This window comes from Mixophyes fleayi, chromosome 8 (genome assembly GCF_038048845.1).
Source record: "Mixophyes fleayi isolate aMixFle1 chromosome 8, aMixFle1.hap1, whole genome shotgun sequence".
Taxonomy (NCBI): Eukaryota; Metazoa; Chordata; class Amphibia; order Anura; family Limnodynastidae; genus Mixophyes; species Mixophyes fleayi.
Window position 1 is genome coordinate 131,223,233 of NC_134409.1, and position 23,052 is coordinate 131,246,284.

The window sequence follows — 23,052 nt, forward strand, 5'->3', positions numbered from 1 at the left end:
TGTAACTGTTTTGTATATTATTAGTATTGTATTCCACAGAGTCTTCTCAGACCCTGGTAGTTTTTTGTTTGGGGGAGTTGTGTCCACCCCTCACCTCCCACTTTTTATGATGAATTTTAGAGAAGAAAACAAACCCTGTTCCGAGTATTTATCTACATGTAATGTGAGTAAAACTCACCTATTACTTCCTCCCCAAAGATGGAAATAATCAGAGTAGTAGAAACATTTACAAGCTTCATCTAAACAGCCATTGTCAGGAGCCGTTATTTTCTTTTCCGCCCTATAAATATGACTGTAAGCAGCAACAAGCACCGTATATGTTTGTAAATATAATATATTTATATTTTAGTTTGATTCCTTACCACCAATGCACAGTATCTATAGATTGTATAAGAATGCACTTAGTTTATATTTGCCATATTTTCATTACCTTGTAATTTGTGATTGAATCCAGACTGTCAGCGCCTGGGAATGGTGTGTCTGGTGGTCAGGAAGCGTATCTGACGTCCATGTACTGAGCACAGCTCAGTAACTGAAGAGCATGACTCCAGCGTTAGGTATTTTGTTGAGGTCATTACTTTGGAATACCCAGCTACAGGCAGATCAGGTCCAGTCTCAGCACTGGTATAATCTGATGTGTCTGTTTCTGTCCGATCAAGTCCACATGTGATTATTAATCTGTGTGGTCGCCACTGGCAAAATGACTGATCCACTCACTCTTGCTGACATTTGATTAAATCACAAAAGCACTTAGTTATTACCTGTCATTAATAATATGCAGATTGTCCAGTACTTATAGTGACAGCTTTTTACAAGCTGATGTACAATTATAAGGGGTAAAGGGTCATAGCATAAATTATTATTATTATTATTAATTTTAATTTATAGGGCGCCACAAAGTATCCGTAGCACCGTACAAGGACAAACAATGGCACAGTACAAGTAACAGTAAGCACTATAACTCTGGGGGCTCAGGCACAGCATGAAAGAGAGGGAGGGAGGGGAAAAGTGAGTATAGGCAGGTAACTATGGCCCAAGAGGGTGGGCACGGATGACAGGTTGAGAGTCACTGAGGGGAGCGGAGAGGAGACAGAGGATAAATGGAAAGGAAGAAAGGACCCAAGAGACATCAGGGGGATGGTGACCTGTACAAAGTGACCATATGATTGGAGTAGGCTGCGTTACTTCTATGCACTCAATGATGAGAGCAGATAAGACCTATTGGCCACTTCAGTCTGTATTAGAGAAGGTCTCTAGTCAGATATTTTTTATTTTTTTTTCCTCCCATCTATTCACAATTTATTCGTTAAAAAAATAAATATAAAAAAATTGTTTTGTGTTCTTTTAATGGTTTATTACTGGGATAGACCTGTGTTTGTGGTGCTTGGCAGGTAGCTGCCATAATCTAAGCTTTTGTGATTTTTTATTTTTTTTATTTTTCAGATATATCCCTTTCTGGTTCCTAATTTTGTCAAACTGTCTTCAATACTCTTTACAATTGTATCCATGTTTGTTTATATAACATTACACACAGATACCCATAGTATGGCTTCTTGTTCTGTGTTAGTAACAAACATACATGAATAACAGCCACGGCTGTGTTTTTCTGTATGCCGTTCTCATTCTTATTAGAAGTGTTGATAGGAAACCCACAATTCCTATTAGTTCATGTATTAAAATAAAAAAAGTGAATGTAATCTGAGATATTCCGTTTCTATATAACTGCACAGTATGTTCTTCCCAGGAACTAGAAATAAAACTGAATCCTTGTTTCCCATTTCTCCTGTACATGGCGTAATGCAAAAAGTAAATATGGTTAAATAAGCTTTATTTGGCCTGCGCTTTGACTAGGCTGCAGAAAGTGTTCATTGTTTCTCGGTGATGTTATAGATTCAGTCAGAGGAGGTGGTAATTTATACCATATGTTTCCAGATGGAGCAAGCTGAATTTTACACTCCGTGAGCTGTTTTCAAATTGCACTTCCTCGTATTTGCACCAATTGTTCTTTTACAGACCTACTGCCTCAGTATTGCAGTTCAGTGAGCGCAGGGTTTTGTTGGGGAAGTTCACAAAACATTGTCTTTTGTCACTGACAAAAATATTTTGTAGGTTTTTCACCCTTTCTGATATAAAGCCAATATTATATGCCGATTAATCCACATTTATATAAACCGCAGTGACTGCAGTCTCTTCAGTGACTTGGGAGATGCAGACATATGAGATGAGGGTTTGATTTGTGAAGGAACCTATTGTGTTCTGTTCTGTGCGCACCAGACTACCTTATAAAGCTTCTTATAAGCCGTTATGGGAAATACCCTGCAAAGTATGTTGTACAAATATAACAAAATACACTCTTATGGGAGAAAAGGTCACGCCTGAAGCAATGGAGTTGAGTGCCTGTAATTATGATATGAATCATTATGTTCTGGTTGTAGGTGACACACCCACTGCTGTAAGGTATATAACTGGCATCAGTCGTACTAGGACTGACACTGATGCAGAGATACAACTCTTGTAGCTTATTCAGACAAACAGTTTTCCAGATTGAAAGGCGTCGCAGATTGAATGCCGGTGTGAGGGAAGTGTGCAAAATATTTTTGTAGGTTTAAGAATAATTGACCCCTTTGCAGATCTATAAGTGTTTATACTGCAGTAATGTGAAACCTAAGTCCGACAGAAACTACAGAATAACGTGTGCTATGTCGTCTTGAGCTGTTGCCTTTGCTGCATTCAACGTATATACAAAATATGCATGGGTAGCACAGTGGCTCAGTGGTTAGCACTTCTGCCTCTCAGCGCTGGGGTCATGAGTTCAATTCCCGACCATGGCCTTATCTGTGTGGAGTTTGTATGTTCTCCCTGTGTTTGCGTGGGTTTCCTCCGGGTGCTCCGGTTTCCTCCCACACTCCAAAAACATACTGGTAGGTTAATTGCTGCTATCAAAACTGACCCTAGTCTATCTCTCTGTCTGTATGTGTGTGTGTGTGTTAGGGAATTTAGTCTGTAAGCCCCAATGGGGCAGGGACTGATGTAAATGGGTTCTCTGTACAGCGCTGTGGAATTAGTGGCGCTATATAAATAAATGGTGATGATGCTGGCGTTAAGATCAATAATCAGTGTATTGGAAACATCTTTGTGCAACTTTGTGATTTCATCATGTAGACAAAATAAAGTGCTTATTTGAACAAATCCTAAAAATTAAACTAACCTGAATTTAAATTTTTAAAGGGATAATTAGCCAAAGTAAGACTTGGGGTAGATTTATCAAACCTTAAAAAAGGAAAAGTGTAGGTGTTGCCCATAGCAGCCAATCACATTCTAGGTATTTATCTACCCCATTCTAGAACATTATTTCTAGAATCTGATTGGTTGCTATGGGCCACACCTCCACCTTTTGCTTTTTTAGAAGGTTTGATAAATCTATCCTTTAGTCTCTGTAGACTGTGAACCTGGGGCCCAGCGTTCAGGTAACGCAGCAAGGAGCGTACACCAGACATCAAGAAATTCTCCAGCTGACTCTGTCTTTTTTTCCAAAGGGCAGTGTTGTCCAAATGTTTTCCACATCTGTCAAAGTGGAGCACGTTGTAAGGCTCATGCTTCTAAAAATAGTCCTCTTACCCCAAGCATACCTTATTTTAATGTTCATTTATTTTGATCGGCTCCTGAATATTGCACGTATTGATGAACATTGTTAGTATGTACAAAATAGCTCTTTAGCTACCGAGAAGGATTAGGACTCCTTATTTTCTCCCAGTAATGCAAAGACTGCTCCTGTGGACAGTTTCACATGCAATGGTAACCATAACATTTGAATGCTGCATTTGTAATACTAGGGATTGCTGTTTTATTCATAGGATCTGCTATATACAAGATATACAGTTTACAGAGGGTGCTAGCAGATTTCAATAAGACATTTATCAGTAGAAAAAAAAGTTGAAATCTCCATGTGAATTGGTGTAGCCAGACTTTTATATGCAAACCATAGTCCCCTATACACAGCAGTAATACAGCCCCCTGAACACTGCTCCAGTCAGTCATCAATCGCAATGTTTTGTTCGTTAGAGTAAATCATTAAAAAAAACAAAAAATAAACTCCTTCAGAATATGCATCATGAAAGTGTAATCATTTCAGTATATAAGGCAAAAGCCACAAGTCCTAGACAGTGGCTAAAATGCTGCTGATCTAAGACTAAAACCTTAAACGGTAAAATATAGTACTTCAGCTGTTCTCCTTCAGAAGTGGTGACCTCACTCTCTATGATGCCAAAACTTTATATTCCTTTAACAGAACACTGGAAGTGGTATTACCAATGCCTCCGTGTAGCTCAATGTATTATGTACTTAACGCTCAGTACAAAAGAATTGAGGTTTTGGGAACTCATGCAGATAGATACGTGGGATGTGACTGCCGATAGACCCACCTGGTTTATCTATTTTTGTTCATAGAGACTTCAGACCCCATTTGATCCTCTTCTTACTTCTTCAGGTGTAGGCTAACTTACGTCTATCCTAAGCATGTTTAATTTTCCCTATTGTATTCTCTTCTACCACCTATGTTGGCTGTGGAGGCTATTCCACTTATCTGCTACCCTTTCATATAAGTAAGTAATTCCTCAAATTTCCCCTAAGGCTGTCACCCTTCAGGTTTTATGCATGTCCTCTGGTCCTTATACATCTCGTAATATGTAGAAAGCTTTCCTCCACTACCTGGTTAGGTGCTTCTGACATATCGGCCCTCCACCTTCTTTACTCCAAGTTATACATCTAGAGGTCCCAGTAATACCTGTCATGTAGAACATGCACAATCTGCATCTATATCCTTCGCAGTGTTCTAGGTGTGGTCTAGTCAGTGACATATATAGTGGCATCACCACGTCCCTACTAATTCCTCTTCCTAGGCGACGTAGTATCTGATGGCCACATTACTTTGTCAACTGAGGCAGTGAGTCCTGCATCCCTCCTCTAATCTGCCTCTTGGATATTTAAGGCGCGAGTGCATGACTTTGTGGTTTTTGTTTTTTTTCTTTGTTTGTTTTTTTTTTTACATTGAACAGCTGCCGGTACTCTTGATCATTCTTCTGATTTACCTAGATCATTTTGGTCAGCCTCATTGACATTTCCCTTCAATAGCAGTAGTAATGTCACCAATAAAGATATTAAGAGGGCTGGTTCAGGGACAGATCCTCCACGGTAATATATCCCCCTACTTAACGTATGTTATTTATTACAAATCCGTCCTGATCGATCCTTCAGCCAATATTGTATTCACTCAACCAACTTTGATTCCAGTCTCAAACGTTCCAGTTTATGTAGTGTTTGTGAACGCTGCAGGCGTCGTTGAAGTGGATGCAAAGTGAACATTTGGCAGAAAGTCTGTGTCTGCAGATCCATTTTTATTCGGGCCATCAGCATAGGAATGCCTTGACGCAAATATACATCGAGCTTGTAAAGTGAGGACAGAGTACACGTTTTTTTATTCATTTTATAAAATACACATTGCACAGCACTGTCATGACACAAACAAATGACACAATGAAACGGAAGGCAAATGTAGCCCTGTCTAAATAAGCTTACAGTCTAAGAGGTGTGGTTTTATACATAAGGTAAAGGAATAACCGTTGTAACCGCTGGTGGGGAAAGAGTATGATAGTTGCAAGGTATTAGCCGCCAATAATAAAGCGGCCATTGGTGACTGGCATCTGGTGGAGTGGCACGGTTGGAACAAGGAGACAGTGGGAGGTGGAGATACAAAACATGAACCAGTCACTGTAGCAATCTTACAACAGTCATTTACTGTCAACTGTCCTTCACCATTTATTTTATCTGAACCTCTTCTGCTGGTTTAAGAGAAGGCTTTTGCTTTGTGTTGCACAAACACTGTTGTTATCGACCAGCTTTGCAGTAGCCCTGCCTTTTCTTTAGTATCCTTCTGGGTGCTAGAAACGGAGTCATCATCACCATTTATTTATATAGCGCCACTGAGTCAGGACAGTCGTTCCCCATGTTCGGGGCAGCTGCTGTTATCAAAGTAGGACCAGAGATGGCCACAGCATTGACGTTAAACTCTCTGGCTCCAGCAGCGGAGCTGAGATGGTCTTCAGTAGATCTTCCTCCAACCCCATCCTTGGTGATGACAGCATCATGTAACTTACCTCCTAGATTTGTGTGACAATATATATGATAGAGGTTTTCCTATCAGTATACTGGGCCTGAACAGTGGTTTGCATCGAGATAGTCTGAAACTGTTTAATGTAAAAAAATGTTATGTTGGCTCTAAAAATATATATTTTTGGTTATTTAAAATATTCCTTTTCATTTTGCATCGTCTTGGGGTTAACGGGGCTTTAAAGGGAACCTGTAATTTGTTTTTATAAAGGTTATTTATACATAGTGCTGAGTATTTTTATCCCCACTTCACATTGGAGAGAACACAATTTTTAAAACAAAATTTGCATACAATTTGCAAATGCTTGTGGCATCGCCCCAGTCTCTTGCCCCGGGTGGCTTTTTTTCATACAGTCTTACATTGTGCAGAAGGTGCGATTTCAAAAGCACTTTTATGATGATATGGTTCTATAAGGCATGTTATTTTGCCTGGTAATGTATAAAACAGACCCTGTGCATTATAACATACTTCTAGGATAACCCAGGAATAGTTGGTCATACTGGATACTTTTGGGGGAAATATCCTCCCCATCAGATGTATTACCTGCTTTGCATGCACCACACTGGCCCTGCGGCATGAAGAGTCTGGTCCTGGTAAAATAAGAGGATAATGTTCTGCACAGGACTGTTGTATAACATCTATAAACTGCATTGGTTTATTTGTATGTTTGCTAGGTCAAAATTACTTTGAATCTGGTTGTTCTCCACCCAAAAATATATTTATCAAAATCTAAACATGCACTTATGCGTTTCCTTTCTCTAGACACAATCCGTTCAAATTGCAGAGGTCGAGCAGCCGCCTCAGCCCTCCCCTGAACTTATGTTACCCAACTCCTTGAAACCACACGAGGGGCTGGAAGTCTGGAAGAGCTGGGCACAGACCAAGAATGTGGAGCTGGAGAAGGAGTCCCAGAACAGACTGGCTCCCATAGGAAGTATGTGCAGGTTTTATGGTTACAGACTGGTATTGCTTTGTGGCTCTGTGTGTTAGATCTCTATCTGTATCAATCTGGGTTTGTTGCAGTTGGGTTACAGTCTTTTTGTTTAACGCTCCTTACCCTGTGGTCCTTGCATCACAAAGTGCATGTGAAAATGCATTTAAAGATTATGCGTTTTTAGCATGTGTATGATGAGCGAGGGGAAAAAAAGCTCTGCTAAATGAATTTAAAATAACCACTCCCATACAAAAATCTTTAGCAAGCCCCATCGCTAACAAGACCAGCAGAGCTGGTCCCCACTATAACAAGGAAACCAGGGACACTGGTTGGTGGCAGGTATGAGCCACTATGAGATAGAGGGGGGGGGTTGTGAAAGTACGAGGCATGAACAGCCGGCAGGAGACCGCGACCGCTCCACATGGTGCATTATCCTGCTATAGAGCTTTCCATTCATTCATTTTTGCTGTAGACCTAATAATAAGACCAGACCAGATAGGGCTTCTGTATATCCAGTAATTTCTTCTCTACAATAAGTGCACATTATGTTTTTTCCAGGGCGCCAGCTGTTGAGGTTTCAGGAAGATCTCGTATCCTCTGCAGTAGCAGAATTGAATTATGGACTGTGTCTTATGACAAAAGAATCTCGCAATGCAGAAGGAGAGCCCTATGACCCGGATGTGCTGTATTATATTTTCCTTTGTATTCAGAAGGTAAGTACGTTTATATGTAATCTCAGTCATTCTGCCTGGAGATAGCTCAGGTCGGCATCGACCTCTCGGTACACTCGCCACTCAGGGGAATCACAGGATACATTTAGGTAAACCAAGGCACCCCATGTCAGGTGTCTTAAGCCTTTGGAATTATGAGATCTAACCCCAGTCCGGGGAGGGTTTTCCTTCCCGCCTTTTTATAAAAGGGGTGAGGGTGCCTTTAATGTCCAGTTGTCGGTTATGACACATTTTCAGTGTTTATATTGCATCCTAATGTAAGTAATCTCTCTTTCAGTACCTGTGTGAGAACGGCAGAGTAGATGATATATTTTCAGATCCTTACTACATCAAGTTCACAGAGTGGCTCCACGAGGTCCTGAAGACATCTCAACCAAGAGTTACGCCCCTTGGTAAGAGCTAGCTGTTATGACTCATAGTATTGTCAACACATCAGCTTGTTAGGTTTGTGTCTGTCCTCTGATGTAGTAATCTAGACACACTGGGGAAGTCTCACTGATGTCACTGGTTCCTAGTGAGTTGATGGGCTATATTTTCATGAAAAAATAAATGTACAATACTGTGCAATAGTTTTAGGCAGGTGTGGAAAATATGCTGCAAAGTAAGAATGCTTTCAAAAATAGAAGTGTTAATAGTTTTATTTTTTACCAATTAACAAAATGCAAAGTGAATGAACACGAGGGATCTAAATCAAAGCAATATTTGGTGTGACCACCCTCTGTCTTCAAAACATCATCAAAGCATCAATTCTTCTAGGTACACTTGCACACAGTTTTCGAAGGAATCCTGCAGGGAGGTTGCTCCAAACATCTTGTAGAACTGACTGCAGATCTTCTGTGGATGTTGGCATACTCAAATCCTTCAGTCTCTTTCTGTAATCCATGACAGACTCGATACTACCCATGGTCCGTTTCTTACTAGACTTAACCCCCCTATTGTGGGTGATAGACCCAGAGATACATTAGCGGGTATCGCTCTTGACAGGTAGCTGGAGAGGATTGTAGTGGCTTTTACTTACACATACTTTTCTGAGAAATCTAGTGTGTGGGGGGGGGGGGTTCCCTCTAATTGCCTGCTGTTGTTCTGTATATTGAGTTTGCAGGTTTACCCAGTACTCTTGCAACTCTGTTCAAAAAATGTATTTCTCTTTCATCCAGTCTGGGGGACACTGCTTACCGTGGGTTGTGGAGGGAGATTGGGGAGTTGGCACCTAACTAGTTAACTTTTAGTGCTGCTGACACCCCTCCCCTCTACAATCCCCCCGCCTCTTCCTCTTCCTGTCAGTTTTTTTCAGGTGCCCATGGAGTTGGGCAGTGTTTTTAGTGCTTAGTGTAATTTTATTACTTTTATTTTATTCTTTTAATTTTTACTTCATTTTTTCCCAGTAGCAGGCTGGAGTGTGTTCTAATATAGAGGACACACTCCCAGCACAGCAGCGCAGACGCTCCCCTGTCAGATAAGAGCCAGCGGTTCTCACTGACAGGGACAGGAAAGGAGATGGAGGAAAGGGTGTCTAAAATCGAGAGTGATAAGCGGTCTCACGGACCGCTGTCACTCCTGAGCCTCCCCGATAACCGGCGCTGCCATTGCAGGCATAGAGTGCCGGTTATCGGATATGTCAGTTGACGGTGGCCATTTTGGATTTCGGGAAGGAGATCCTAGGAAGAAGGGGGCTATACCTGGATCCCCCCTCATGCATAGGAGGGGGCATCAGGTATTATCCGCTGCGGAGACCTCCTTTGGAGGTCTCCATTACTCTGCTACATCAAATTAATTTTTATTTTTTAATCGCTGCACAAGCAGCACTACTGAAGGGGGGGGAGTTAACACATAGAGCTCCCCCTCCTTCCTGAGAGAGAGATGGTCTGTCCCAGTCTTCTGGCGCCAAGGAGAAGCCCGGGAAGAGAGAACAGATCTGAGGGAGCAGGAACCAGGATACTGCTGTTGGACTTCTCCCCTGTTTGGCCTATGGCTAAGTATCTGAATTATTTAAACACATATGCTGTATTGCTGTGTACAAGAGGGCTAGTAGGAGTTATATTATAGTTCTCCTACCTGCTTAAATATTATTTTGTGTTTAAAATATTACAAGTACAACTTTATCTAGATTAGTTGATTCTTGTAGTTACACTTTCCTCTATACATATATCTATCTCTCTCTCTCTCTACTCAGCTACAATTTTTCAATTTAAGTCATTTACATTAATTTACGTTAATTTACATTAACTTGTGGGCAGAAGGACCCGTTGCCGCTCTGTTTGTGAAGCAGGGGTCCCCCCTGCGCAAACCCAACAGGTCTCAGCCCCTCCATCGGAGAAACCGGCCTGGGTGGCCTCCCTGACAGTCGGTTTCCTCCTTAGCACAGATTGCTTCTCAATCCAATCAATTGTGGTCTAGTGGGGCAACTTCGGTGTCTAATAATCCAAATACACCATTGGGCCTCCCTGCTTCCTCTGGTTCCAGTGGAACGTCTATACCAGGACCTTCCTCAATACAGACGGACCAAGCCCCTGTTCCCACAGAGCCGCCATGGTCCGCAGCTTTTATAAAGGGTTTGGATAAACTGAACCAATTACTCGAATCCCCAAATATTCCGCCTGCTAGAAGGAAGCGGCCTAGATCTGATAATACCCTTATGGTCTTTCAGACTCTGAGGAGTTTTCAGAGGAAGAGGGGGATATTAATTCTGATCCTGACCAGGTTCTACCGTTGGGACAGGAAGAAGGCTCCAAAAGCCAATTTATTAACGATTTGGTTTTAACAGTAAGACAATTGTTGGATCTCCCAGAACCGGAAGATCCGACTCCCAGAGACAGAAATCTTTTTAAGAAAGCCAAAAGAAGGGCTAGTTGTTTTCCCCCTTCTGTAGAACTTGGAGATATCGCAGAAGGAGCCTGAAAACAGCCGGAGAAAAGGTTCTCTTTTCCCAAAGGTTCTCTTTCCTGTATCCATTGCAGGAAGAGGATGTGGTTCGCTGGGAGAGCATTCCAAAAGTGGATATTCCTATAGCCCGATTGGCCAAGCACGCTTTACTCCCAGCCCCAGGTTCTGCATCCCTACAGGATGTCAATCACCGCAGACTGGAATGCCAGCTAAAATCTATATTTGCGGGTTCTTCCTCTAGGCCCACATTTGCGTCTGCTTGGGTTGCTAGAGCCATGGAAGCATGGGCAGACCAGCTGGCAGAGGCATTACAGGACTCTTGATTTACTTCCCCTGGCTTTGCATTTGAAGGAGGCATCGGGGTACCTGTATAAGGCGGCCCAGTATACAGCGGCTGTATCCTCTTCTATTCAGGCTGCATCTATCTCAGCAAGAAGAAGTTATGGCTGAAATCATGGGAAGGAGATGCGGAATCAAAAAAGTCAGTGGAAACCATTCCTTTTTCAGCGGCAGGTTTGTTCGACCCGGAATTGGATACCCTGATCTCTCAGGCAACCGGGGGCAAAAGCACTTCCTTGCCAGTATTCCCTAGCAGGAGCCGGAACCCTCGGGTCAGCTCTTTTTCGTCAGCCTTTTTTGGGGACCTCCTTTCCTAAAGGACAGTCCTTTAGAAGCAGACAGCCCAATTCTCGAGGCTCCTCTGCCAGGGGGAGATCCTCGTTTGCAGCTAGGCGCCAGGCCTCCATGTCCCAGGAGAAGCCTGCGTCATGACGACCACTCTGTTCTGCAGGGGGCGCCAGTGGGGGGACGTCTGTCTTTGTTTCAGGAACAGTGGGCAGCGTCCTCCCAAGATTCTTGGATTTGGGGTATTATATCAGAGGGGTACAGGATAGACCTGATTGGCCCCGCTCCACATCGTTTCTTCCAAACTCCGCTACCCCGAGATCCATCAAGAAGGCAGGCTATACAGGATTGGGTCGCCTTTCTTCTTTTTCAAAAGGTTATCTGCAGGGTTCCAGATTACCAGAAAGGGCAGGGGTTTTATTCAAACCTGTTTCTGGTCAAGAAGCCGGACGGCTCCTTTCGCCCCATCCTAAATTTAAAGGGCCTCAATGTGCACTTAAAGGTGGACAAATTTTGTATGGAATCCCTGAGGTCGGTGATAAACGGCTTAGAGAAGGATCAGTTTATGGCGTCCATAGACATAAAGGACGCATACCTCCATATTCCCATATGGATTCACCATCAGTCTCTTCTAAGATTCTCGGTGAGATCCTGCCACTATCTGTTTCGGGCCCTCCCCTTCGGCCTCTCAACAGCGCCGAGGGTTTTCACGAAGGTTATGGCAGCATGTCTTCACCTTCAGGGAGTTCAGGTCGTGCCTTATTTGGACGATCTGCTCATCAAATCCTCCTCAGTAGATTGCTTACGTCATCACTTGTCCCTCACCTTAGTGGTCCTCGAGGGCCACGGATGGCTGATCAATTTAAAGAAATCCCAGACCTGTCGAGAAGGTTGCTTCAATTCAGAGCATAACAACTCCGGTCTTGTCTTCCCCCAGCCCCTCAATGCACTTGTACATGCAGCTGCTGGGAAAGATGATGGCCTCCTTCGAGACCATCCCCTTTGGTCGAGCCCATTCTCGTTGTTTCCAGTGGGATCTGTTGACAAAATGGTCAGGATCCCACCTTCTACATATAGGCGACAGTAGGACCCCAGGGGGGGGCGGTTTGTGGGGATTGTGATGCTGGTGAGCGAGCCTCAGGTGGTGCGCTCTCTCAGATTGAGAAACCTGCGTTGACAACTGCGCTGGGGTGGTTTGTAGCAGCACTGGTTCAGCTACTTGCCCTTAGATGCCTACGCTGGCTGCGTTTGTCATGCCAACTCCAGATGTACCAGTGACCCCTCCAACAGCAGATGACACTTCACCGGCTACAGAGGGTGTCTGGACAGTTCCTTCTCTTGGTCCCCAGGGGCAGTCCCAGGCCTTAGACTTAATAGACTTGGACAACACAAAAGCGCCTGAACCCGGACTAAGTGGCGGAAGAAGTGGGTAGCCTGTTTCACGCCTTCCGCTGACCTGAAAGATCTTGAGTCAGCATGGAAACTGCCGGATAGAATATTTGGGATACCGTTCCAATCTTCTAGCCGCTATCCTTTTACAGGTGGATGAAATGGCTCGGAGGAAATAAGTGCCTAAGGTGGATACACCAGTAGCATGTTTGGCACGAGATACCACTCTCCCTGGCTCGGCTGCACAGAAGGGTGGCACTGGCTTTTTGAAGTCAATTAACGTGGCGTCAGGCTTAGGCCTAAGCAATATTCCACTTGGTTGGCTTAAGAGATGGCGACCTGGTCAGACCAGCTCGCAGATGGTATGTAGGATTCTGACTTGCTTCCTCTGGCACTGCATCTGAAGGAAGCCTCAGGGTACCTCTTAACGCAGCCTCCATTTCTTCCCTCGTCTCTGCATCTGCTGTAGCAGCCAGGAGGACTCTATGGTTATGTTCCTGGGACTCAAAGAAGTCCTTGAAATCTCTTCCTTCTGCGGACTCTGTTCTTTTTGGTCTGGAACTGGATGACCTGATGCGTCAGGCCCTGGGAGGTAAGAGCACCTTCCTCTCTCTCTTAATGCTCACAAACCACAAGGATCTCATCAGCCATTTTGATGTGGCTCTACCACCCGTAGACAGTCTTAAAAAGGTAAGCACCTTGTGTCCATAGGTCACTCTCAGAGGGGCAGGTCCTCCTATTCCACGAAACATCCAGACAAGCCTGACGGGGATCATCAACACCTCGCAAGAATGGAAGGGTGCCTGCAGCTCCGGGATCAATGGGCAGCTTCCTCTCAAGATCAGTTTTTTACTGGGGTCGTGCAACAGGGTTACATGATATAATGATGGGTCGCCGCCCCACCCCCGCAGTCATCGTTTCTTCAACTCCATGCTTCCACATGTCAAAGTGAAAAGGTTATCTATGCTTCAGTCGATTGATTTGCTTTTTCCGTGGGTGTTATCTACCAGGTGCCAGCGGGGCCAAGATTTATATTCAAACCTCTTCTTGATTCCCAAGCTGGACGGCTCCTTTCTCTCCATTCTCAACATGAAGGCCCTAAATCTATATATCCGGGTGGACAGGTTTCATGTGGAGTCCTTGAGGTCAGTTATCAATGAGTTTGAACCCAATGAGTTCCTGGCTCCATCAACATCCTCTCTGCTCCTCTCCTCGTGCCTACCTGGGAGGGGCATCAGTCACTGCTCAGAATTTCAGTGGCGGACTAATTCCACAGCGCTGTACAGAGAACTCAATTGTATCAGTCCCTGTCCCACTGGAGCTTACAGTCTAAATCCCCCTAACATACATAGGATATATATACATATACATATACACACAGACACACATACACACAGAACTTCCAAGAGTCCCAGTTGGTTTCCTGTAAGCGGATGGCGTTCCTCAGCCTTACCTTGGACACCAGAGCGCAGATGGTATACATCAATGTGTGCTCTCTGCAGGCCGTGGTGAGGGAGGGTCTTGGGCACGAGTCATCCTTCCATGGTCTCCACCTTCACAACACTCCCATAAAGTCTGTTCCATTCTCAAACATTTCAGTGGCACCTCCCGTCCAAATAGTCAGGGTCCCACCTCCAGCTGCCTCCTAGACGCTCCGGTTGTCTCCCACAACATGTATCTCTGTTGGTGGAGGATCACTTCCTGGATGCCAGTCCTTCCACTTCAGTAATCCTCTCTTCAATGGGAAAGGAAGTCTGCTGTGCGTAGAAAAAAAATCCCTCCTAACAATTTTCAAATATATTCCTTCTTCATATGTATTTTTATTTTAGGTCTAATGTATATGTATAGCGTCGGGTTTTTCATTAACACCATTCTCTTATTACAGGCTTCGTAATTCCCAGCCATGTGACGGAGGAGATGCTCTGGGAGTGCAAGCAGCTGGGGGCACATTCCCCGGCCACTCTGCTCACTACACTTATGTTCTTTAACACAAAGTAAGTAACAAACACAAAAGTAATTTACAAACAGCATTACGGGATTAGAAATTCACAGGACGACCTCATCTTGCAGTAATTTATATCCGTTTTCTCCCCAGAAAATTGTGCCAGCCGGGTTGCATTAAGAAGTAGCCAGGTGGGGGCAATGTAATACTTTGCAATAATATTGAATAGTGTTGTAGGTTGTTGCCCCCACCTGCTAGGACTGGTCAGACTGGTGGTCAGTGGTCTAACACACTGCTGGCTGCAGTGCTCACATAGTGCCTGGTAAAACGGGAGAAACAATGGTTTATTCTAATATGATTCTTGGGCTCGAAGAGCCGGGTGGAGCACCAGGGAATAGGTACTGGGGAAAACTATTTACTGAAGCTTAAACCAAAATTAAGAAATAATAAAAAATAAGTGGTTCATACATATGAATGAAGGAATTAGGATATGACCATGAAGTACATCAGATTGGCCTTTGCAGGCTGCCACAATGATTTTACTTCAATCTGTTGGTAATGTGCTGTGTACACAGACTGCAAAGATATGATACCCTAAATGCTCTTTTGACTCTGCAACATTATTTGTAGGGTGGATTCTTATGAATATATGGTAGCTTGTAGTGAGCAATTTCCAAATGTTCTTAATCCATTGAGTTATTCAGAGGAATGGTGGTAGTTTTAGCTCACCATCCTCTATAATGTATCCTTAAAAGTGTGGGTATATGTCTGTTTTGAAAGTCTTAACTGATCCTTCTACAAAATAAATATTTTGTAACAAAAAAAACTACACAAAACAAACACACGTATTATCCCATGGCCTAAATGGTCAGCAGGTGACTTTTATTTAATAGCTAAATGCAGATACCTTGAACAGTGATTTGGGCAACTTCAGTCTAGAATATCTGAAAGGTTTATTAAATTTTCCTGAACATTTCTTTTAAATGTAAGCCCCCACTTCATAAAACAAAAAGTTCATGGTCAAAAACGATACATCCTCTGTATTGTAAATGAGACTTTCTAGTTACTCAAAGCCGTCTGTTTGGACCAGGAACAAAGAACTATGGGAGTCCATAGCTTTTAGATGGATAGCTCAATCCTCCTCTTAGTGTAATAAATTAACGGCATGCTCCCATCTTAAAAAGTATGGGAGCATTCAGGAATTGGCTGCTCCTACAAAAAACTGGATTTTGGGTGTTAAGGAAGGGGGGGGGGGGATATTATTGTACATTGTCTCAATCTGTTCATATAGTGCATTCATGTGATTTAAGGTTTTCATTTATGTGATTTGCAGCTATATAATAATACTTAGTGGTTATTCATGTCCCACATCCCTGTGATCTTACTGCACGATGTGCTATTGAATAATTACCTTTAAAACTAAAACAAAAGATAAAAACGTTGCTGGCTCCGCTCTTCTGAGTATCACAGGGTATATTCAGTGACTCTGTCTTGCTGTCGCCTTTTTGTTTTTTAGCTTTTTAATTTTTTTTTTATTACTTTTATTTTTCTTCCTACCAGGTATTTTTTGTTGAAGACAGTTGACCAGCACATGAGATTGGCTTTCTCCAAGGTCCTGAGACAAACTAAGAAGAATCCTTCTAACCCAAAGGACAAGAGCACGAGCATCCGGTACCTGAAGGCGCACGGAATCCACCAGGCAGGACAGCAGAAAGGTAACGCGTGTACCGGGGACGTCCTGGGTCCTGATTCTCCTCTCTTATATACTGATCATGTCCCTTTTACATCTTGCAGGTTTTCCAGTTACAGACGACATGTATGCAGAGCAAACCGAGAACCCAGAAAACCCGTTACGATGCCCCATTAAACTTTATGATTTCTACCTCTTCAAATGGTACAAGATTTACTGCTGTACCACAGACTGCCCTGGTGGCTGTGGTCCTAGATCAGTCCTTCTAGTCTGAGCTAAACAGATATCGTTATCAGAGTTGGGTGAAGTGCAGTTTGGTTTTTGCCGCGATTTGGATGAATTTTGACTCCCATGTTATAAATTCCTACTATAATACAATAAGAGTATTAACCTCCCAGGACCATTACTGGCAGTGTCGGTGCTCTTTTTAATGAGCCCTGCGCCAATCCTGTGTAGCTATGCCGCTGCTTCAGGTGGTGCGAGCACCTTGTCGGTGGGGGATCTAGAAACGTCTGGTGGACAGGAATACACAAATATATATGCAGCTATTCTGTATACAGGAATAGCCAGGAAAGGCCACTTAATACCGGTTAGCTCGCTTGTGTCAGCATAGACTATTAGGTGACAGACCCTTTGTAGCCGGAATTTACAGCATTCAAAATAAATTACACATTAAAGATTATTTGCTCAGTTTAGAGCCATTTGGAATGACTTAAAAATGCACCCTAGGGAAAAAAAAAAGCAAATATATATATATTTGCTTTTTTCCTTTGTCTTCACTACACTGCCTGTGGCCAAATGACTTTCAGATGCCTTTTTGGCCCCTTAGTAAGTAGAAATAGGAGAAAACACAAGATGATAAAGCCGAATAATCACCAATCTTATTCATGTAGCTAAAGCTCTAAAAGTATGAGTACTTTTTAATTTTTTTATTTTTGTATTTTATTTTTCATTTCCATGTAAAATGAAAGTATATTAATGACGGTATATCCTGTGCAATGTATTTTGTATTGTTTTTTCTTTCGGCTGCGATTCCTCCTTTCATTATGTTGGGATACGTGTGGTCTATTGAAAGAATTTTCTATTGTGAAAACGCGATAGATAGATAGATATAGTGTGTGTCGGCGGTTCCCAAAGTGTGCGCCGAGGCTCCCAGGGGTGCCGCGGCGCTGTCACTGGGGTGCCACGGGGCAGCCCAAAAAAAAAGAAAGAAAACAGAAACTTACCAATCCGCGCGGCGCCGGGACCCAGCAGCCTCCTCTCTCACTGCGGGAGTGAGGAGGCTGCTGGGTCCCGGTGCCGCGCAGATTGGTAAGTTTCTGTTTTCTTTCTTTTTTTTCTTTTGCCTGGCGCGGGGCAGAGGGAGGGGGACAGAGAGCAGAGGAGGAGGGCAGATGGCAGAGGAGGAGGCAGTGGCGGATCCAGGGTGGGGGCGATAGCCTTTCCTAGCAGGGGCTTGCTGCCGGCAGCTGCACACTATGTGCAGGTCCGTTCAGCAGTGACAGGTAGGGACAGTGTGCTGCCTGGCTGCTCTGATTGTGTTTTAAACACAATCAGAGCATCCTGGCAGCACACTGTCCCTGCCTGTCACTGCTGAACGGACCTGCACATAGTGTGCAGCCGCCGGCAGCCTCAGATGACAAAAAGGGGATGGGGCCTAAATCGCCCCCCCCCTACATCGCCCCGGGTACAAATATTCTCTAGATCCGCCCCTGGGAGGAGGACAGAGAGCAGAGGAGGAGGGCAGAGGGCAGAGGAGGACGGAGGGCGGAGGAGGAGGGGGACAGAGGGCGGGGGAGGAGGAGGGCGGAGGAGGAGGGCAGAGGAGGAGGCAACGTGAGAGAGGGCAGTGTGCCCCCTCTGCATCCAGGCACACTGCCCCCTCTGCATCCAGGCAGTGTGCCTGGATGCAGAGGGTCATTTTTGCATACAACTAAATAAGTATTTCTGTCGTGACCTAAATATTTATTACAACTTTTTGACCCAACTACCTCTAAAACAGGACTGTTCAGTAATTATTTTGGAGGGGTCCCTTGAAAAAATTTGGAGACTTTAAGGGTGCCGCAAACTGCAAAAGTTTAGTAACCACTGGTGTGTGTAATGACACTGCCCCCTACTGGTTAAACAGCAATGTTGATTTGTTTGGAGTATGTATCAATGACACATTTAAACGTGTAGTTCTCTGTTGCTAAGGATGATTGGGACATGCCCTCTAGTCTTAGATCACTAAACCTACTATGTAAATTCCATTATATAAAAGATTTACAAACAACATTCACAGTGTATATAAATAAATGTGCCCTGACAGAACTGTATATATTGTATTTACATTTACCGTGCGGTGAAGTGTGAGCTCCTGTTTGGTTATTTATTGTGAATGTGGCCCTTGTACTCTGCGCCAGGAGCCGTCCTAATCCTCTGTATTGTGCCCTTTTATTTGCAGCCCACAGAGCGTGAAAGGTCGAAACGACACATTTTATCTGACCCCGGAGCCCGTGGTGGCCCCCAACAGCCCAATCTGGTACTCCACCCAGCCAATCAGCAGAGAGCAGATGGAACAGATGCTGACCCGAATTCTGATTATCCGAGAGATCCAGGAAGCCATCGTGGTCGCCAATGCCACCAATATGCACTAAACCACCCGTGGAGGGAATGTGACCGAATGACAGACATGTACAGACTTTTACACTAAAAGAAGATGCCTACATTTTTTTTTTTTCTGTTTACTTTTTTTTTCTTTATTTTTTTTTTTATTGGTGTAGTGATGAAGCCCTTTTAGGCTTCTTCTGTTTAAAATAAAGTATAAGACAAAAAGATTCAGATGTGCATCTTAAACTATAAAAAAATGTATCATCCAGTATTCAGAGATCCACGTTGTAGAAGTATCTGGCCAGAAAGCCGCCTCCTCTCTATATGATCAGGCCGGGGGCCCCGGAGCCCGGCCATTGTTGGGGGGAACGAGCATTTTGTAGACAGAATACATTGTGTCTTCCTATGTTCTGTAGGGTAAGCAGATGGACATTTTGTGGAAGGAGTTGCCTACTTTCTTGCCTATTCTATATAAAGACTTGTATTCTGTTTTCGCTAGCAGGGAAAACTGTTTAACTTTTATATTATGAAGTGTATACAAATATTTCTGAGGGTAAAAAAAAAAAAAAAATTCTCACGTACGCCTAAATATATCCACTTTTCCTCCGGCCCAAGTAACTAGGCCTTAAACCTGCAGGAATATGAGCCTTTGTAAATTTATTGTAAAATAATCTTGTGTATCTGCAGATATATCCATATTTCTCCATTTTTGTTCTTAATGCTTTGTTTTATTAAGAATGACAAGCATGTCTCTTTCTAACATGCCACTGAGCTGTGTGTTTTATTTCAGGTCTGTGTATTCTTGAGATTTGGTGTCTTTGGGCAGCAGCCAATAACAACCTCCTCCTCCCCCCCCCCCCAAAAAAAAATTAATAATAAACTGTTTTCTTGGTCGTGTCCTGAAAGAACCCAGAGGGACCGTTCTAAGCAAACGGGAAGATGTTTATTAAGCCTGGTGCCAAGGGAAAATGTGCTAGAACTCCTAACAGCCAATCGGGTGTCTTGCTTTTATTTTCTAAATTGCACTGGAAACATGACGCTGGTCAGCGGCTGCTTTGGGGTGTAGGACCTGCTTTGATGTCCCTACTAATCTTTAATTAGATATTGCCTTTATTGTTTCCCTTGTTCTGAAGAGAGAACTCAAATATTGGTTCAAAGACAGTAACCTGTAAACGTATTTTTGTGAGGGGGAGCTGAGAGGGGCAGCCGGTCATCCCTTTCCTGTACTAATAATGCCTTATTCAGTGTCCCTATATAAGGTGTGTATATATACACTATTTATCCAACACATCATGCTGTTCTGTTTTGATCTAGACCCTCATTTGGGAACTATCGTTGTTTGTTTATTGATAAACCATTTACACAGAGTGGCAGAAGGAATGCACACGTGGAAGGAAAGCAATCCATGTGAGACATTTTATTAATATTTATATAGCGCCAGCATAGGCTGTAGCGCTTTCCACTTGCAAAGTGGGACAATGGAGTTTTGAGGCATTGGCTGGTTTCTAGCAGTTTATCCAATATTTAATCTATGAATTCCCCAGGGACAGGTGCCATCACTAAGACACGACACCTATAGTATAACTTTTTATTTAACAGATTTAGGACACAAACGCCAATAAAGAACAGACTGGTACAGAACACTTTCAAAATTGTATGAAAAGTGATGTAGCAAAATCTATTTCTGAGTATTAAATTCAGGTATAGAAACCATGTTTATCAAGAGAACCTACAAGGGGGAGGATGGCTGAGGTTGGTCATCTACCCCCTGGGCCTCTCCCATAGTCGGGTACATTTGGCTGGGTCACCTGCATTTTTTAATTTAAAAATTTTCCTAAAAGACTGCTGAGTCGACTCTGATCCCCCTGGGCTTAAATTTGCCAGCCCTCCCCTGACCATCATGGTTCATGTTATGTTAGTCTGTATTATGTGCAGAGATCAGTTTAGGAGATGCCCTTTGATTAATCTTTATTTAAAATATGACTTTGATTAATAATGAGCCTTCAAATATATATCTAGTACTCGTGAGGATAGTTGTTCTAGAATAGCCAAGGGGCGAATACCTGATTAAATGTGTGATCTCTATCTGGCAGATGGTAAGTAATCTTTTCCATGCATCATATGTGAGTTATTTTGCTTTTCCACATGAATGTGTACATGACACACGGGTGTTCTGTCTCCCAAATGTGTTCTAAAGGAGCCATAGAAATTCCAATCAACCGTAAGTCACTCATTGATTTCACATCTGTATCCTCCAAACTTGTTCGTTGTGTAATGTTGTCTGGTGTGGAGTTTGGGTCACAAATAACGAATTGATGCACAAAAAATACAAGTTATTCATAAAAAAAATAGGTTTATACTGGGCCAGTGCTATAGGCTATGGTAGAAGGGGGCCGTGAATGACATCTGTCATCAAGGCAATTATAAATAATCTTGTTGGTCCAGCCATTGTAGATTTTCTATTTACTAAGGAGTGAAGATATCCATTTGTTGCATAATCGTATCAACCTTTATTTCCTAGGATTATATGAATCAAAGTGCTTAAATGTTACCTCTAAAACGCTGCACTAAGTATTACCCAGAGTGCAACCTGTCTTCTACGTTGAGGGCAAATGAAGCTGTAGAGGACAAAGAATTAGCCCTGCTCTATAGGAAGTTCTACGTAGAATGTGGGATAGCAGCACAGCCTGCAGGTAACTATTCTGTAGGCTAAATCGAAATGCGTTGAGCCTCTGTGTATTAGGAGCTAGTAACATTAGTGAGGTACGAGGCTCTGTTGTGTGTGGTCACAAGTTCTTTGTCAATTGAAAGGCTAAATATTGGGATGTGTAGTGGTGAGTTGAACACCTGCCTGCTACAGATAGAATACAAATGGATTTATAATACAAATGGTCGTGCTGGTGTAAATAGTTACAGTACCATAAGGCTATAGAAGAGATTTATAGTTCTTTTATATTTCCAGGTTCTCTTGGGTTTTCTTATAAATTTGTTGCCATTGTTCCTGATGAAGCTTGCAGTTTGTAGACAGAACTCCTGTCGGATACACCTCTCTACTAGATACCACACCCGGGACAGTCCAGATCATGTGACTTCAGTGCTCCCACTGTGCACTTACTGGTTTGTTTGTATTAAACCCTTCTGCCATATAGAGTCAGTATTTATAGGGGGGAATTCAATTGGCAGTAACGCGGCCTACGCACCATTACCGGTATTACGGTAATAGTGTGCGTTATTACTGTTAATGCGGTAATCTTTAACACTGGTGTTTGCAGCTCAGGGAGTCGCGAGCAGAAATCAGGGTTAAAATTACTGCATCAATGGTTATAGATTTAGCGCCACGTTATTTGCGGCAGAATTTAATTCCCCCCATAGTTTCTACTGCGCTACTTTACTGTGTTATATCATTCACTACATACAATGGTATCGGTGTCTTCGCTCTCTACATTAACCAACGCACCAACCATCAGTTCTATTACAGGAATTACCTGGTACTTAGATTGCACTGGTTTATATATCGGAGTACACCGTAGTAGGATTTCTTATTTATCAGATAGACAAATTTAGGAATTATATATTTATACTCTGGAGTATTTAGTACTATGTTCTAGTTATTTTGTATCAATATTTTTTTCTACCATTGTGATACATGCCAATGATTTTTAAAAAGGTTTTGGGAATAAGTTTTTGACACTGACTGGTCTGGACACGGACAGTTTATATATTTACTTTCACCTTGTCTGACCATTGTCTGTGGGCTTCTTCAAAATTATCTGTGAGCTTAATTCGTTTTCAAGCATTTATTAATCGTGTAGTTTTTGTGCAGATTAAATAAACATTTTTTTTTCAGTAGTATTTTTGAGTGAAGCTTATAGCTACAAATCCAAACGGCTTGCTGGAAATTGTAGTTCCACAGCAACTAAAGGGCCATAGTTTACATCTGCAGTATCCGTTCCAAGAGTCTTTTAGACTTTATAGAGCAGTGATGGCTAACCTGTTACACTCCACGTGTTGTGAAACTACAAACCCCAGCATGCTTTGCCAGTTATCAGCTAGTTATCTACTGGCAAAGCATGCTGGGGCTTGTAGTTTCACAACACCTGGAGT

The 23,052-nt window shown here is 42.9% G+C and overlaps 1 protein-coding gene across 3 annotated transcripts in view; it reads left to right on the forward strand.

Moving 5' to 3' along the window:
* Positions 1 to 19,175, forward strand: part of QRICH1 (glutamine rich 1) — a 30,453-nt gene extending 11,278 nt beyond the window's left edge. For all 3 annotated transcript variants that reach the window (XM_075183566.1, XM_075183569.1, XM_075183568.1), the window contains 7 exons: positions 6,929 to 7,100; positions 7,659 to 7,813; positions 8,109 to 8,223; positions 14,613 to 14,721; positions 16,230 to 16,384; positions 16,464 to 16,563; positions 18,803 to 19,175. In XM_075183566.1, the coding sequence (XP_075039667.1) occupies positions 6,929 to 7,100; positions 7,659 to 7,813; positions 8,109 to 8,223; positions 14,613 to 14,721; positions 16,230 to 16,384; positions 16,464 to 16,563; positions 18,803 to 18,995 (999 nt within the window). In that variant the 3' untranslated portion in view covers positions 18,996 to 19,175. The remainder of the gene's footprint in view (positions 1 to 6,928; positions 7,101 to 7,658; positions 7,814 to 8,108; positions 8,224 to 14,612; positions 14,722 to 16,229; positions 16,385 to 16,463; positions 16,564 to 18,802) is intronic.
* The last annotated feature ends 3,877 nt before the right edge of the window (positions 19,176 to 23,052 follow it).